This window comes from Eretmochelys imbricata, chromosome 7, assembly GCF_965152235.1.
Source record: "Eretmochelys imbricata isolate rEreImb1 chromosome 7, rEreImb1.hap1, whole genome shotgun sequence".
In the NCBI taxonomy this organism is placed as follows: Eukaryota; Metazoa; Chordata; order Testudines; family Cheloniidae; genus Eretmochelys; species Eretmochelys imbricata.
The window spans coordinates 17,027,985-17,046,743 of record NC_135578.1 but is presented as its reverse complement, the minus strand read 5'-3'; the positions used below and the strand labels follow the sequence as shown (position 1 = coordinate 17,046,743).

The window sequence follows — 18,759 nt, the reverse complement described above, 5'->3', positions numbered from 1 at the left end:
CCAAAAGGCTTGCGTGAGCCTCTGAACAGAACTTTATTGCAATGAGACTGAAATGGCTATTTACATTAACTTCTAGTGGTGCTATTTACCTGCCCAGAGCAGGGCTCTCCTTTCTGTACAGAGGTCTTCCACATCTCCATTTGCCCTGAACCTCACCTTTAGGATTAAGCTTTTCTGACGGCTTACCCAATAAAGTAGAAAATCTTCCAGTCCTTCTGAAGAACCAAGTCTCCCCATATCTTCATTGGTCCCTCTTCTTTTCTTCCCAGGTGAGCTTTTCTTTCCCCTTCCACACATCCTTACATTTCAGATCAGCACTGCTGGTCTGCTACATGAATGCTACAATTCACAGCTCCTCCAGTGATCTGGTTTGGATATATATATATATATATATATAATTTCAACTTGCACTTCGAACAAAACATTGGATTTAACATTGTTTTAAACATGTTTCTAGGATATGGACATAGCGTCCTCAGCATAAACAAACTCTGAGATTAGGTGCAGGGGCCTGATTCTCATGTATACCAGTGTAGATCAGGAGTATCCCTGCTGAAGACAGTGGGGTTACACAGGAGTGAGAAAGGAATCAGGTCCTTTGTAGGTATATTTCTGATTTGGATACTGTCTTTTCCAGTTCTGTCTCTAAGAACACGTACAAAAACTCAGCCTTTTACAAACCCTCTTGCTAAATGTCTGGCCTTTCGCTATGCAAAGACCTTCCTCCAAACACGTCCTTTAGAGTGGTTTACTGTGTGAGCCATCATCTGGGCTGCACCTTCAGAACGATTACATTTCCAGATAATTAGAAAATCTCTCCAAGTAATAGACATTCTGATAAATGACATCCAGGGTGACATCACCCTTATATCACTTAATTATGTCTTGTCAACTGGGAGGTAGGCTAAATTAAAACCTATGTTTAACGAGTGAAAACTGCTACACCTACAGTCAAGTGCTGGGATTTTCTTTTCAGTCCGTACTATATCCAATAGGCATAATTAATTAAAAATGAGTTAATGTACATGTGTATTTGTAATGCTTTGTATTTGTAATATAATGCTTAGATCTTCTTTAAAAATAAAATAAAAGAATCACACAGCCACCATACTAGTAGTGTGCATCTGATGTACTTAGAAATATTCTGCTTCTTCAGGTGAGGCTATATTTCAAAACACCAGCAACAAAAAATATCCCATTTAAAAATTCAGAGGTTAGGTTCTGTGAATATTCTCCTGTGTTGATTTAAAATTCATGGTTTTCAGAGATTCAGAGATCATAAAGGCAGAAGGGACCACTATGATCATCTAATCTGACCCCTGAATGCCACAGGACACAGAACTTCCCAAAAATAATTCCTGATTGAACTAGAGTATATCTTTTAGATGTTTCTGTGAACATTCTTGCCAGTAAAGTTGAATGCTAGTGGATGTGTGTAAAAATTTAGTTTAATGTTTGTGGATTTTTTATTTATTTTTTATTTTATTTTTGCAACATTCACTAAACCCTAAAAATCACTCTGATCTCCTGCTCATTTGGGGACTGAATGTGATAGATTGATCACCATACAGGTTTCACATCATTGCCTGTGTCAAGACTTTGGGTTTTGATTTCCAAGTAGCAAACAATGTGAACGATTGATCACCAAATACTGTATCCCACAATCTGAATTCATGCAGAGAACACACCAAAACATGCTGCTTATAGGCACAGTATTGTCTCCTAAAAACTGGTACTAAGTTCCAATTGGGCACTGAAAATAGGATAAATTCTGCAGTGCATGCTTGATTTCAGTAATCACTTTCGAAATTAAAGAGATGACAATATATGCCAGTATATCTGGAAAGCACTATTTTATCACCTATTAATTCTAAGAAATTCCATAATTAAATCTTGATGCACTGGCTGATCAATAGAATCTTAGTGTAAGGTATATTAACTCCAACCACTATTTTAGAGAGACGTAGCCTTAATTATTTCCATCTCTATCCCGGGCTATTCATTTCCTCTCTCTCTCTTTATTTATTTATTTATTTATTTATTTATTTTTGGCTTAGTACCAATGATTGTAGTAGAAAAAAAGTTTTACTGCAGTAGTAAAGTTTGAGCCAGATTATATCTTAGAATTTCAGGCAGCTTCATTTCAGTGAAGAAGTGATCCATACACAGACTTCATAGTATATGCGTAGGCCCCAAGCCTGCAGACAGAACTGCAGATCCTTGTACCATTGTGGGTCTCTTTGCAGAAATGGGATCATAATCTGTAATGGGCTCATTGTAAGGTATTTTTATCTTCACCTATTCAAAGGCTTTTCTATGCAAAATAATTATTATCATAATAATTATTGTTCTTATGTACCACTGTCCACTTGGAGATTTCAAATTGCTTTTCTGAAACATTACCAAATTAAGCTTCAACAGCCTGGTGTGGTAAAGCGGATGCATAAAGATGCATAAAATCAGCCATCGAGAGGTTAAGTTACTTTCCAAAGCAAAATAGTAAGTCATTTTAAATACTGATGCCCTGATTCAGCAAAGCATGTGTTTAAATATTGTGTTGAATCAGGGGTTAGTTTACTTTAGATGGCAGGAAAAAAAAGGGATGTACTCCAGGAATGATTGTTTATAATTCCTTAATCGAAGCACCTGATTGATTCCTCATTGATACCACAATAAATCAATTTGAAAGAAAAGATGAAAATTCCTAATGATACTATTATTAATAAATAATACATCGGATCCAATGTTGTCTAGACATATTTAATGCATGTACAAGTGTTCTATTTTCCCAAATTCTAACAGTGTCTGTCACAATCAAAGCAACTTTCCCAAGCTTCAATACATCTAAATTATATTCATTCAAGGCACTGATTCATTCAAGGCTCTGAAACAAATATTTCAAAAATATTATGATACAGAATACTGTGGAAAGTACATGACAAAATTCCATACTAGAAGTCAACTAGTTCACAAAAGTGTATTCTTAGAAAAACTTTTCTTTTTTTGCTTAAGACTGGAGAACCACCTCCCAAAAAGGATGAAGAATGGGGACAGGCTTAGGGAATCATTTTCGTAGATTAACTTAATACAGAAGATCCTAAATATATGCTTGGTATCTCTAGCTAGATTAATGGAGTGGGGTAGAGGTGAGTAATATTTCTAGCTGTCTACAAACTTAATAGCAGATTGAGATTCAGTGTTGGTTAGGGTAGGGGGAAAAGGAGGAGGAGGAAGTTTTGGAGTTCTTCCTTGATTGATCATCTGGTCTTTTCAGAGGACTGCTACAGAGATTTGAATATTAGTCAGCTGCATCATTCATTTTCTCTACTGGAATGAAATTCACTTCTCTTGCATGCTGCCAGAGTAACTCAGCTTTATGTAGGTGAGCTGGACGGATGCAAAATCCTATGCCTGTCAAGGTGAAATTCATCCACTCCTGGAGGCAGGGCAATGAGCTACATGATCCCCTATGGCTGCTACTATGGCTTACTCCTGCCCCTGACTCCCTGCCCAGTTCTTCCACTTGTGTTCACCTACATGGAGTTGGCATGGAGATCCCTGTACAGCTGCTCTGCTGAGGCCTTTTTCCATAGACTTACAGGGGAATTGTGGAGGACTTTGGACTGCTCCGCGGTGCTGGGCTGAATTTGCCTTGAAAACTATGTGCGAGGAAGAGCACATTTGGCTGTGAGTCTTTCCCTGGCTGATATCTGATGCAGCTTGGCTTACCATTGCCAGTGCAGTTCCTAAACATGTTCAGAGGAACCCTATAGTCATGAGCAGCAGGTGTCTGTATGATAGTCATCATATGGCAATGAAACCAAGGAGTGCTACAGGCTCAGAGATGAAATCAGAGGCAGCTTGGAATGCCTAATGTGAACTGTGAATAGTTTCCACAGCAATGAAGCCCAAGAGGCCTATGGAGCTCTGCAGGTCAGCAGCAACACAGAGTAATCATTTTCTGAACACTGCCTCTAGAAAGCCAAGGCTATATTACTAGCATAGGACAGACTCCTGTTCACCTTAGTTATGTGAATAGTCCCACTGTAATCAGTCCTCTTATGGAAAAACTTCATAGAGTTTAATGGAAAATGGTAACTTCTCTATTTTGTTAAGGATCCTCTAGAAATCAATAAAGCATTATATTCCTTGTTATAGAATGGGTCAAAAAAACCTGCAGAAAAAAGGTACCAATAGCCAACTACAATTTTCTAGGATTTTAGAACAGTAGTTTTATAGAAGCCTACAGGTTTCTAACCCTGTATGAAGTTTTCTTCTAGAAGAGCTGGATTGCTCACATGAGTAAGATTAGTAGGATTTAGCCCTAGAGCTATCAATAGTACTTACATGGCCCCTATCTCCCTTCACAATGTTTAATGTATTTGTTCGTGCAACACCCCTGTGAGACATAGAAGTGCTGTTATCCTCCTTTTACAGGAACACAGAGAGACAAAGTGATTTCCCCAAGGTCACACAGGATGCCTGTGGCAGAGCAGGGAATTGAACCCTGCTCTCCCAAGTCCAGGCTCATATTCTAACCATTGGACCTTCCTTCCTCTTGGAAACTCATTGTCAGCAGTCTAACATCTCACTTGTTCACAATGTGTTGTGAATGAAGGTTTAGAAAAGAATAACACAGGATAATATTACTCCAATGTGACTTTAAGAGTCTCAATGCTGATGTGCTGGCAAATCATTTTAATAAACTACCTTCAAGATAATTTCTTAATTTGTGGCCAAATTCTGCCATTGGATGAGAGACTCAGCATCTCGCTGACTTTTATGCCAACATTTTCCTTTCAGACCCCACTCTGGCATTTGCTTTCTTTCTACGTGTAGGAGTTCCACCGTAGGGGACACAAAGCAGATCTTGGACAAGATCTGTCAAATGAAAGTAAAAGTAGTATTTGGCCCAAGAGAAGCCCCGTATGCATAATTTCCCTTGGACCAAATTCTGAGATCCTTGTATCAAGCCAAATGTCCATCATTAACCACAGCTGTCAAAACTGAAAAGGAAGATTTTAACGGCCACACCAAGGAAACCTCTAGCATAGAAATGACTAAGGTGAATGGGTGTTCCATTCTGTCAATCAGTGCTTATGCATGTATCAAAACCAACACGTGATACTCTGCTTAACCTATCAAACAAAGAGCTAAAGGAAAGGGTTTGTGAAAAATGTGTAATATATCTATGTATAACTTCAGGGATAGCTTGTGGCCCAGCTTGACACAAATCATAGAGCTGGAAAACCGCTTGTCTCTCTCTGCAGGATATACTTGTGAAACTGGGAAAAATTTTAGGAAATTTGAGACTGTTTTTGCAAGTGCAGTATTCAAATCAATAGATTCATCTGATTTTGCATCACTCTTAATGGTACGTGGAACCACAGCCTAACTCAGCATAAAGTAATCAGCCTGTCATTGTGAGGTTGTCCCCACAGAACATTCCCCAACACTTAGTTAGGCCCCTGTGTGAATAATTCCAGGAATGGGCATTCTTTCATGCATTTCCTTTAGAAAAATATACCATTGTCCAATGTACTGTATCACTACATACAGCATGGACTGTTTGTCCTCCTAAGTTTAAAATAAAGAAGCTACAGTTATATTAAATCAAAAGGACACTCTCAAAGACTTTAATTTTTCACTCCATGAATCCACAGTCCGCCACTTGCATCTCCAAATACATTCCAGAATTATTTATCATCATACTTTCAAAAATAAAAAAACTGATCTCACAGCGCTTGAAAGGTAGCTCATGGTCCCTGATCCAGGGTTCTCCAGCGTGTTTGAGGAAGTTGTTGAAAATGAGTGTCAAAACTCATTTCAGTGGAAGACTGGAAACAGGGTCCACAACCCCTAAACAATCCCACTGGGGATGGAGAACACAGTGGTGGAGAACTGCTGGATCAATATGCACTTGTGAGAGATGGGAGAAGAGGAAGGAGGTTATAAAATTCCTATAACCATCTTAGCATCTTTCTGATGAAAATAAATCTCCTGAACCAGACTTTAACCATGAAGAGACCCTCCTAGAAAACATTACACTTTAAATGCACATTACATTTTTCAAGACCCAAAATGGGAGAAACATAATAAAAAAAGGAAAAAGGCAATGAATCTGACAGTCACTGCTGACCCTATAGGCAAGATGGCTATGAAGTTGAGGCTTTCTGTATTACTGAGGCAAAGCTAGAAGAACACTTCTTAACTTTCTTATTCAAATGAGAATCTTGACAGCAGTGTTATAGTAACTAAAATTAGAATACATGGTACCATATTATCACAATTTCTACTGATATATTTCCTCAAAAGCTGAGTTCAAATACAGAATTTATTGTAACACTGCTATTCAAAACATTCTGAATCAGGAACATACAGTCTGTATATGTCCAAACAGTTTATATTTCATGGCCAGATGACAAACCAATATTTATGAAGATACTTTTCTTAAAAAAAAAACGAAACAAAACCAAAATGCAAACCCAACCAGCCACCGTATATTCCTCTGAATCCACAGAATCAATAGAAAATGTCAATTATTTCTGGATGGACAGGCAGAAAAAGAAAATGAAAGAATGTATTTTTGCCTCCCTCCATCTATTTCTCCTGTCCTGGAAGGCTTATGCTCCTGTTCTCTACAACCTATTAAATTTCAATATATTTTTTTTCAGTTTGTCTCCAACTAAGCTTCCATACATCAGCTATGCAGACATTCCTATATGGACCGCATACAATAGAAGAAGGGTGAAGTGGATGAAATTACCTGTGCATTTACGGTCTGTGTCTTCCTTTTTTGATCCGCTAATCGTTAACTTGCAATTGAAGTTCTCCTCCCAATACTCTGCAAACCACACATTTCTTCGGTTGTTCTCCAGGGTGCGCGAGGTAAAGTAGGTATCAAATCCTAAAAGGAAATGAGCAGAAAGCTGAAATAGGGAACGTGTTTTTCATGGAAGTACTGAGACCCTAAAAATAATTCACGGTTTACATTTTCTTGACTATACAGCAGACATTTACATAGCTAGCGGAGAGAGACTAAAGGAAAGAATGGACATCAGTTTCATGTCTTGTATTATCAACTATGCTTTATAAGTAGATGATTCTGCCACGCATTGTAAGTTCTCAAGTCATGGTGGACTGGGACAGTTTGTTTACCTGCAGCATCTGCAGGTTCGGCCAATCGCAGCTCCCACTGACCGTGGTTTGCTGTTCCAGGCCAATGGGGGCTGCGGGAAGCGGCAGCCAGCATATCCCTCAGCCCACACCGCTTCCCGCAGCCCCTATTGGCCTGGAACGACGAACTTCGGTCAGTGGGCGCTGCGATCGGCCAAATCTGCGGACGGTGCAGGTAAACAAACCATCCCGGCCTGCCAGCGGATTTCTCTGATGGGCCACGTGCCAAAGGTTGTCGATCCCTGTTCTATAAGCAATAAGTATGGATTAAATATAGATTGATAAAGAGATGGAGAAAGTATGCTGGGAATTTTTGAGTGAGATCAGTGGAATTGTAATTCTGTAATTAACATCTCCAGCCCTCCAGAGAACATAATTTTACTGTTATGTATTTCTCATCCATTGTCCACAATCTACATAAGAGAACATAGGCCAAAATAGGTTATTACACATTTTCTGTTCATCTACTTCACACAGGTATTAGGGAACAGAGGAAAAACTTCTGCCAGGCAACTATAAATCACCTCCAGTTACCAGACTCTTGAATTATATGTCCTAATGTGAAAACAGTAAAAGTTTCTCAGGTCAGACTTGTGAGGGTCGATTATTAAACCGAGAGAAAAATCTTGCCACAGGCAGTTTTCTGGGCTGCAAGAGCAAAACAGCTTTCTTCAGGAAACCTTCATACAACATTATTCTGTTATCAGAGGGACTGGTTCAATAAAAACAAAAAAAAAACGCAGTGGAAGTTTGTCCAAGAGTTCAGAAGCCCTGACATTAAGGCTTCCATGGCTGAGCTACGTTCAGCCTTCCACGCTTATTGATTATGCACAGCAATTACTCTACATGCATGCAGTGTTGGCAACTCTTTCAGTTTGATCATGAGTCTCATGACTTTGTATGCCTTTCCTTAACCTTCTGAAGGCGTGTGATGATACGAGAATGTCAGCTTTCATTTTTTTAAGTGTATAGCTCTTGTGACTGCAGAGAAAAGCTTGAAAATGTGCCCGAAGTAAATCCTACAGGCTCAAAAACAAGAAGAGCAAATACAAAGAACTCAAAATGTAATATTGTTTTAAATGCTTGGGGCAGGTAATATTGTGTATGTGGAAGTAACACTTTCCCCTACTGTGCTTATTACCTCACTGTACTTATGAGAGAGTCAGAAAAGAAAAATTCGAAAATTGATATTTTCCACGGTTGGTATTTGTTCAGTATTCTGATGATAAAGAGATAGTCATGATGTACTGGATTTCCCATCCCACAGAACTGAGATTTCAAGTGTTCCTGGTCTGCAGTGGGATGAAATGGAGACGTGTCCAGTTTGTGGGTGATTTTGGGGGCAGAGGGTTGGGTAAAAAAACACAGTGAAAGAGAAATCCCATCTCAGAATAGCCCCTAACCCAGGGGTTAGGGCATTCACCTGGCATATCAAAGACCCAGGTTCAAGTTCTACTCTGCCTAATTCAGACCAGGGTCTTGAACCCTATTCTCCCACATCACGGGCCTGTTCTGGGGTCTGAATCTCTCTCTGCCTTTGACCAGAAATTCCACCCTGGACCTGAGAAACCTGACCAAAACGTTTTGGTTTTGACCCACCAGCATTTTCCAACCAAAAAAAAAAAAAAAAAGTTTTGTCAGAAAATCCACAACCAATATTAGTCACCTGAACCCAGACAGAGAGTATGTCTGCTCAAGACTAGGTCTCACCATCCACAATTGGGGCCAGATTTCTAAAAGAATCCAGCATGTTGAGTGCTGAGCCCCTCTGGAAATAGGGCCTTTATTCAAGTGCCCCAGCGGGAACACAGCTCTTTCAAAATTTGGCCCCAATTGGGCATGCTCAACACTTGAAAATCTAGCTTATAGTACCCCAACATGTACAAGATCCCTTTCAAAAGACTCCGAGTAAGGGCATGTCTACTACAGCACCACATCAGCGCAGGTGCATCAATGCAGCTGCACCGCTGTAGCGCATCTGGTGAAGACGTGTTATGCCGACGGGAGAGTGCTCTCCCGTCAACACAGGTACTTCACCTTGGTGAGAAGCGAAAGCTATGTGAGCAGGAAAGCGTCTCTCACCAACATAGCACCAGTAAGGGCAGAGCAAAACTTGCGTCGTTCGGGGAGGGAGGCTTTTTCACACCCCTGAACAATATAAATTAGATTAACTTAAGCCATAGTGTAGATCTGGGCCTGATCCAGCTCCTATTTCAGTCAATGGGACTTTCCTGACTGACTTCAATGGATGGGGCCATTAAATGGCAAAACATACACAAACGAACACAAAAGAAAGGATACAAAACAAGTAAAATGGTTTATTCATTTATTCCTCTCTCTTCCCTCCTGTTTTATCTTGTCTTGCTGCATCCCATCTATGTGCATCACAAAGACATTCTATCCATTGGTTTGCTATTTCAGGTTCCTGTAAATCATACAGAATAGAACTCATTGCATGGAAGAGTAAATTCAAAACTTCCAGTTTGCGCTCCGAGCTCAAACAGTCTTGCTATGAAACTGCTGTGAGCTGGAAAAGTATTCTGGGTACTGCCGAAGTTAAGCACCACTCTTAGTATTCCTATTTCCAGCATTACTCTTTTGTGTTTACATTAACTAAACAAGTAAGCAGTTACAGATCATTGTTTCATCCTGTTAAGGATCATCAGACTGATACAGTAACTTAGCCTTGGGGTTTGAAATGTCAAAACTAATGTACAGTTTTATTGCTATTTTGTTTGTTTTTTAAAATCAACTTGCAACCTTCAAATTTACAAGCACCATGAAACACAGGGATTACATTGCCAATATGAACTTGTGAACAAATGCATGCAATTTTTAATTCAGGTCAAATATCTTCTAACAATTTCCTCAATGCCCCTTTCTTTTATGCAGTGTTGCTATGGCTGTCTTGCTCCCAGGATATTAGAGAGAAAAGGTGGGTGAAGTAATATCTTTTATTGGACCAACTTCTACTGGTAAGAGAAACAAGCTTTCAAACTTACATAGAGCTCCTCTTCAGGTCTGGGAAACATACTCAGGGCAAGGCTGCACTACAAAATTAAGTCCACCTAAGTTATATCGCCATACAACCGCTGCAATAATTAAATCACTTTTGCATGTCTACAGTACGCTCCTTGTGTCAGCGGTGCATATCCTCACGAGCAGCGTGTGCATCGATGCGGAGAGCGGTGCTCTGTGGGTAGATATCCCATCATGCAACCCGCCACCATCTGGTGCAGGGTGTTTTTGGAAGCGTTTGCAAAGCATCATGGAGGCAAACGAGTTGCACAGAGGTGACTGGGAACATGATTTCCATGTCCCATGATTCAGTTTTTTCCAACCCATAATATCTGCAGTCCATAAAGTTTTGTGCCTTTTTCAAAAGCCCAGTGAACACACATGTGCACCATCTCTGTGAGAAGCATGGATCCTGCACTGCTCTTCAGTATTGTGCTGACCATTACAAACACAACGCATCTGGTCCTTCAATACTGACAGAGCCACCAAAGGAGCATTCATGGAGCAGTAGCAGATGATGGAGAGTGCCTATTGTGGACCGGAGAAACAAGCACAGACTGGTGAGATTGCATCATTATGCAGGTTTGGGATGTACAAGGCCACATTCATGGAACTTCTTGCCCCAGCCCTCCAGCACAGTAACACCAAAATGAGGACTGCACTCATGGTGGAGAAGTGAGTGGTGATTGCTGTGCCAAAGCTGCCATGCCAAATTGATTCTCAACTGATCGGTAGCAATTTGGAGTTGGGAAAGCCACTGTGGGGGTTGCTGCAATACAAGCATCCTGCTACAAAGGACTGGGACCATATTTTAGCACCAGACCACCTTGCCAAAGAGTACATCAACAGAAAGGGCTATTTTTTCTATGGTACTGCAAGTGCTGGTGGATCACTAGGGATATTTTACCAACAACAAGGCGGGATGGGCAGGAAAAGTGTATGATGCATGCATCTCTAAAAACACAGGCCTGTTCAGAAAGATGCAAGCAGGGACTTCCTTTCCAGACTGGTGGATTACCATTGGGGATATGGAAATACTAACAGTGATCCTTGGAGACCCAGCCTACCTCTTACTCCCATGGCTTATGAAGCCATACATCAGCCACCTTGACAGCAGCCTTGAGTGCTTTGGCTACAGTAGAGGTGAGCAACCTGTGGCCTGCACACGGCCTTCAGGGTAATCCGCTGGCAGGCTGCCAAACAGTTTGTTTACATTTGCACAGCCATCCACAGCTCCCAGGGGCCATGGTTTGCCATTCCCAGCCAATGGGACAAGCTGGCCGCACTGCTTCCTGCAGCTCCCATTGGCTGGGAACAGTGAACCACAGCTACTGGGAGCTGCAGGCGGCTGTGCCTGCGGACGCTCAATGTAAACAAACTGTCTTGCGGCCCACCTGCAGATTACTCTGATGGGCCACATGCAGTCCATGGGCCAGAGGTTTCCCACCACTGAACTACAGGCTCAGTCGGTGAAGAACGACTGGTGAATGTGCCTTTGGCCACTGGAAGGGAGCTGGCATGTCCACTCACACAATTAGACTTTAGTTTAAAAATATCCCCCCACGGTTACAGCTGCCTGCTTTGTGCTTCATAATATCTGTGAAGCAAAGAGGGAAAAGTTTCCGCTGGGTGGAGCATGGAAGTGGAATGCCTGGCTGCTGATTTTGAGAAGCCAGATACCAAGGTTATAAGAAGAGCTCAATAGGGAGCTATACTGCTCATGGAGGCTTTGAAAGACCATTTCAATAGTTAGCCACAGTAATGTGTGTTATTGTAGTGTGCTCTGCTTGGCATTGGTTTTAGTACCCCGCTATGAACCTTGTAATGAATTCTGCATGTGTGGTAATATAGCATTGCAAATGCACCTATTGTTATTATCGTTGAATGATGTCAGCCCCAGCCATCTTATGTTGTGAACTAATACAAATGAACTAATATTCCATAAATAGACTTTTATTCCAAACACATGCAAACAAAAATAATTGAAACTGTAAATGAAACTGAAATAAATACAGGGAAAATAACTTTTGAAGGGGAAAGAACAGTCATTCTTACTTCAAACACACAGAACACAAAGCGTGTCTCTCACAGGTGAGTGTCTGTGCAGCTGTGATTGTCTGTACTCTCCCTCGGGTTGGAGTGGCATGGGTACTGCAGTGGCCCCAGAGTATATGTGGAATGTTGAGGGTGGGGTGTAGGAAGGTCCCAGAATGCGGTTATTGATAGGCATCAGTGGGAGGCAAGCACAGGTGACTTGAACCTGAAGGTCTATAAGAGTCTCTAGCGTGTCCTTCTGGTGCTTGAGAAGCGCTATCATGTCCTGCTTTGCGTTCTGTCCTTTTGCTGTATGTTTCTCCTCTCCACACTCTTCCTTTCCATTCTGTCCACAAGGGTGCTCCTCCAAGCCCTCTGCTTGGTATCCACAGGATTTCTTGGAACACGTCACCCTGAGTCCTCTTTCTTCTCCTCCTTATCTGGCTGAGCTGCTTCCTGATGGTGGATGGAGGGAGACCCAAGGCCACATTTCCCGCTGCAAAAGACACAACATACACAAATACTATTGTGAGTATTTTCACTGCCCTTGATCCACACAAGCTACAAGTACTACCTTCTCACTTCAGCTTGGGATTCACAGAGCATGGTGGCAGTCCCAGCTGTGGTACATATGGCCCAGTGGGGTAGAGGGTTATTTGGGACACAGGGCCATCAGGATATGCAGATAGGGCAACTGAACTGAATATTGACACCATTTTCCACAGATGGTGGTGATTTTAGCTTACATCGCACTTCTGAGAATAACAGAGGCTGAAAGGGAACACCTCCGGCACGCATCTGGCTGCAGACTGGGTCGTATGCTGCTAGCCTGTGTGCCTGCTGAAGTTATTGTTGATTGGTGTAGGAAAGTGTCCTACCATGGTGGAAGAAATAAGGTAGCCCTCCCCAGACATGTTCAGCAGATGACTGCAGCAGACTACCCCCCGGAAAGTTTCTTTGAGATCTCTATGGAGAATTCAAGGGACATCCTGATGCACATAAACAAACTGTTCCTCAGGGCCCCCTCTGCTTAGCTGTAACAAGGAATAAGAAGCAGATAACAATTCTTCCTCAATTAGTTATTTCACTACCCCTTCTAGCCTGATTAAAAAGTAGTAAATGAACAGATGTGTCCCTGCAATATCAAAACAAACTGCATACTTACCAGAGGTTCCTTCACCTACATCGGGCTCGCCAGTGCTGGACAGTAGGGATTGGTTCATCTGCTCCGGCATCAGAAAGAGGTCCCATCTCGCCACACCACTGGATCCCCCAGTTCCCTGTCCCCCATACTCCTCCTCCTTGTCCATCACCTCCTCCTCACTGTGCACTGTGGAGGCCTGTGACTTCAGTTCCCCCGAAGTATCCACAGGCTCTTGGTGGTGGTGGGGTCTCCCCGCAGGATGGCGTGCTGTTCCTTGAACCAGCCGCGTGCTTTTGGTTCCGCTCTCCCTTGCCTTCTGGTACACCTGCCGCAGCACCTTGATTTTCACACAGCACAGCTGCGTGTCCCTGTTGTAGCCCTTCTCCCACATGCCCCGAGAAATGTGCTCATAGATATTGATATTTCTACAGCAGAATCGGAGATGTGCCTGGACAGCCTCCTCTCTCCACAGACCCGGGAGATCCACCACCTCTTGTATTCTCCAGGCAGGAGCGCATTTGCTGTATGGAGTTGGCATGGTCAGCTGGGCAATTGCTATGTGAGCTCTCCACACCAAGCAAACAGGAAATGGAGTGGAGTGGAGTTCAAAATGGTGACTAGAGCAGTCACAATTGAGCATTGTGGGACACCTCCTGGAAGCCACTATAGTCAACGTAAGTAACGCAGTGTCTACACTGACACTATGTCGACCTAACTACATCAACCTAAGCGCTATGCCTCTCACGGAGGTGGAATTATTAAGTCGGCACAGCAAGCGAGTTACAACAGCGGGAGCAACATTTTAGTATAGACACATAGAGTTAGATCAGCATAAGCTGCCTTGCATCGACTTAACTTTGTAATGTAGACCAGGCCTCAGTGTCAAAGATAAATACAAAGTGGAACAAATTTTTAGCAAAAGCAGTTAACACACATTTCAAGGGACAATTCAAGATGAAGTGTCCTTTTAACATCTCTCCAGTAATGGGGGCGGGAGGGCACATTAAGTAGCTTATAGATTGTTGTAAAAAGCCTTAAATCTAGTGTGTCTATTCAGTCCATGATTTTTAAGTGTCTAGCAAAGTTATCAATTTAAACTCCCAGGGTCATCTTTTGAAGGTGTTGGGCAGGTTTTCTTTGGAACTAAGCAGTGAGATATACAATGATACATTTGTGAAGAGAGTTCACACATAGGCAATATGGTGTTTTTGTCTTTTATCATCATGTTTCTGTATGAGTTCATTCGAGAGTTTCAGTCACCCACCTAGTTGTTACTGGGGCATTTCATTTACCAGATGAAGTACTCTAAATGCACTGAATGCCCCAATTACAACTAAGTGAGTGAAATGAGATAATCACTATGCTCTCGAATGAACTCGTACTGAAAAATTATTGCAAATCAATGGACAGATAACCTAAACACTAGCCTGACGTCTGACCTAGAGTCCAGCAACAAATAAAGATCACATGAAAGCATGGTATGAAAACAAACAAACAAAAAAAGAATCAGAATGTCAGTGTGGTTCAAATGCACAGACCACAGTATCAGTTTGGGTGATACTGCACTGATAGATATTAATGGGACTTCATGCAGCATGAGAGAGCAGTGACTAGCAGTGATCACTGCACTCTCAAAACAAGTCATGCATTACAGGATTAGAAATCTCCTGCTCAGCTAAATGGTGCATTGTGCCTCAGGCTTATGGCTGACTGGCCTCTGAATGGCCTGCTTCAATCCATTTCTTTACTTTAACGCTAACCTTTGTTTGCCTGTCTTGTTTGTTTGGTAAAGAAATAATCTGTACGGAGGCAAATAAAGAAGCACAGACACAATTACCGACCTTTATTATTTTTATAGCCCAAGAGATAATCTATTTTGAAAGATGTTAACCAATGTGAAAGACAACAAGATCAATACACTCCGATCTCCTTTCAAATATTAATTGAAGATAGGCTGAGACAAGGTGGGTGAGGTAATATCTTTTATTGAAACAACTTCTGCTGGTGAGAGAGACAAGCTTTTGAGCTACACAGAATGCGTCTCTCTCTTTCACCAGTAGAAGTTGTTCCAATAAAATACATTACCTCACCCACCTTCTCTAATATCCTGGGACCAACATAGCTACAACAACAAAGCAAACATTGAAGACAGGCTGTAATTCAACTACAAGCATGCATGTGGGTATCCCCCCGCTCCCCAAAAAAGGTATCAGAACTTACCACAAGAGCCAATCACTGTTTCTACTGCTTTTATTTCTTTAGCCATACTACTTTGTGACTGTAACTCCATTTAGCTCTCACAGGCTAAGCTGGATAAGACTAGGTCAATATTGGGATGGCAGACCTCCTAAGAACATGAAGCAATACCTGCTCTAGGAAATGGTGATAGTGGTGTGACATTTTGGGGATCACTCAGACCAATAAGGAGTTTTGTCACCACCTGCCCTGCAGCCTTGGACACCTTAATGCCATGCTGCTATAGCTCAGATCCTTAATACCAGTAGCTAGCCCATAAGCATAAAGGTCTCACCCTGGCTTCTGCCAGCCTAGTTGCTCCTTGCATGGTGACCACAACAACCGTTGCAGTCCCAAGTCTTCCCAAATCCATCTACCCTGAGTTCTTAACCACCAGACACTCAGACTTTCCTGCTCTGGTCCATCACCACTGAAGGAGTGAAGCCTGCCCCCAATTATCAGCTCACTTTCAGACCCACACTGCACACAGTTTGCACACCAGAGACTTGCTTGGGGTAAGGAAGAAAGGAAAACACACACATACAAGTACAAGGAAAAGCCACAAAGTCACACCGTCCGGCTTTACACATCTATACTCGCTAAATTCTCTTTTCTAATATAAGTTGCCTACTGCCTCTAAACAGTTTCCCAACCTACCCCCAAACATAGAAAGGACCCAGCCTCTCATGGACAACTTCCCACTTAGAGGTTGTCCCTGCCTCTCAGTTTCTGTATGTCCTTCACTTCAAACCCCTTCTAAGGCTATGTCTACACTATGCAGCTTTTAGCAACAGATCACCACAGCTGTGTCGCTAAAAGGCACGTAGCCGCAGTTTGTCAGCTCTCCTGCCGACAAACAGCTGTTCACATCGGCACTTGTTGTTGGCAAAACTTTTGTCTTTCAGCATGTGCGTGTGTGTGTGTGTGTGTGTGTGTGTGTGTTTAACACCTCTGAAAGACAAAAGTTTTGTAGTTCAGTTGCCAGTGTAGACATAGCCTAAGGATTTGAAGGTTTTTTCCCCTTTCTCTCAAACTATCGGGATTCATGGTGAGGAAATTCCCCCTCTCCTAGTTTTCCAAGACAAGGGTTTTCTTTTCAGTTTCAAGTTGTTTCAGTATTTCCCCGTTAACTCTAATGGTTGACCATTGTCTTTTCCTGGCTGGACAACGGATGGGTATTTGAAGTTAGTTTTATGTAAACAACTGACAGGTAAGCAGCCCCTCCCTGCTATGAGGTGTACTTGGAATTGTAATCAGGTCACGAGCACAGTATTCTGTATACATAAATGCACAGATACGTAATCACAGTCTGCATACATAGCTAATAAAGACCATCAAGTTCAGAGCATTACAAGTTTTCATAAAATCCCTTGGTATACAACCAGTTAATACAAATGCTTATTCTTCGAGGTTCAAACCCCCTGTTCTGCCCTTGGGATGTGTGGACCCTGACTGTCACAGGTGGCTCAGTAGGTGACCCTCTACCTTCTGTAGTAGAAAGAGAGAGCTTAAATATAGGCCTGGTTCAAGGCTTGAGGCCTGAACCAAAGTCAGCAAAAGTTATGCTATGAACAAGAGTCAGGCCCTGTCCAAAGCAGACGCTTGCCTGCAAGTCAGCGTCTGGTACATGAACTCTGCACCACTATTGCTAGCATTGTTTAAACACATTCCAGAAGGCCGGCACAAGAACACCCCCACCTACGCATGATAAAATGTTTTGACAGAAGTGAAGAACAGTGATATCTTGTCTGAAATATCAGGAGAAAAGTACAAGGGAAGGTAACAAACATGTCATGAAACACGTACAGTGATACGTAAGTTGTTTGTCCCAGATTGTCTCCGTCTATAAATGTTGGGAGACCCTGCTTTAACCCTTTGTCCAGCCTATGGGGCAGTGGAAAATCCTACCATTGATGGAGCTGCCTCCATAATCACAGGCATACATGTATTCAGTGTACTTGGAGCAAGTATAGGTTACTAATACCATGCTTCATCGACAATAAAATGACCGAAAGCCTTCGCTACTAATGGATCTGTGGTTATTGGGCAGTTCAGTCGGAGTCTGATGTATGGGCTATCTGGCCAGAGCCAGTGCAGCATGCAGAGGGAACACACGCACATAGCCCAACATCTGACAATAAATATACCACAGGAAAAAATAACCCAGACATAATGACCAACATTCCCTCTCAGTAAAACAGTTTGGGAAGCTGACTTAATCTGAACATAAGAACAGCCATACTGGGTCAGACCAATGGTCCATCTAGCTCAATATCCTGTCTTCTGACAGGTACCCTATACTACAAAATGGAGTCAGAGGCAAAACATATGGCATAATTGAGTTCGCATACCAGTCCAATATTTTAGGATAACAACAGAGAACAGGCAAACAAATATTTTCAAACCAAAAGGTGGATTAAACAGGGATGGATCCTCAGCAGCAGTATAACTCAGTACACATTGACCTAACTGCAGTACTAATTCATTTCCCATTCATGGTTCTATCACTAAGTGTAGAGAAAAGCAACATCATGATCTTGCAAAACTACCCTGAAAACAAAGTCAGCCTTTACTTCACAGGCATAGAACTAGACTACATCATAAACCACACAATAAATGTCTAACAAGAAGTGCACCGGGATGTTCCAGGAGGGCTATAAAAGCACTAAAGAAAAAGCACTACCAGCTTTCTGTGCCTGAGATACCTAAAAACCTCCAATCAGAACGCTGCTCAAATTATTTGATGGTATAATCCAACCCATCCTATTACACAAGAGTGAAACTGAGAGCCCAAAATGTAACTGCACACTACAATATAACAAATGAGACAAAGCACCAAGAGAAATCTTACACCTGCAGTTTTGCAATCAAACATTACATTCAGAAATTCTTCAATCTATGGCACTAGGGCAGAACTAAGACAATTATTCTTGCTTATCACCAAACAGAAAAGATAATAGAACGTCTAGTGTAACATCAAAGCACTACATTCTACCACCACCAACACAAGGTGTTAGGGGGCTAAAAACAAGAACAAGACAATAATATGCAGCACTCAAATGTATCAGTAACTCCTCAGGATTTAAGTATACTAACTTATAAACCAGTTGAGCAAATAATCCTGCTGAAAATCAAGTAATACTCAGTGCTAC

General features: G+C 41.9%; 1 protein-coding gene across 1 annotated transcript in view; it reads right to left on the bottom strand.

Annotated features, from left to right (window-relative positions):
• GRM7 (glutamate metabotropic receptor 7) overlaps window positions 1–18,759 on the bottom strand; it is a 489,509-nt gene that overhangs the window by 154,255 nt on the left and 316,495 nt on the right. The window contains exon 5 of the mRNA XM_077821561.1: window positions 6,767–6,907. Within this exon, the coding sequence (XP_077677687.1) occupies window positions 6,767–6,907 (141 nt within the window). The remainder of the gene's footprint in view (window positions 1–6,766; window positions 6,908–18,759) is intronic.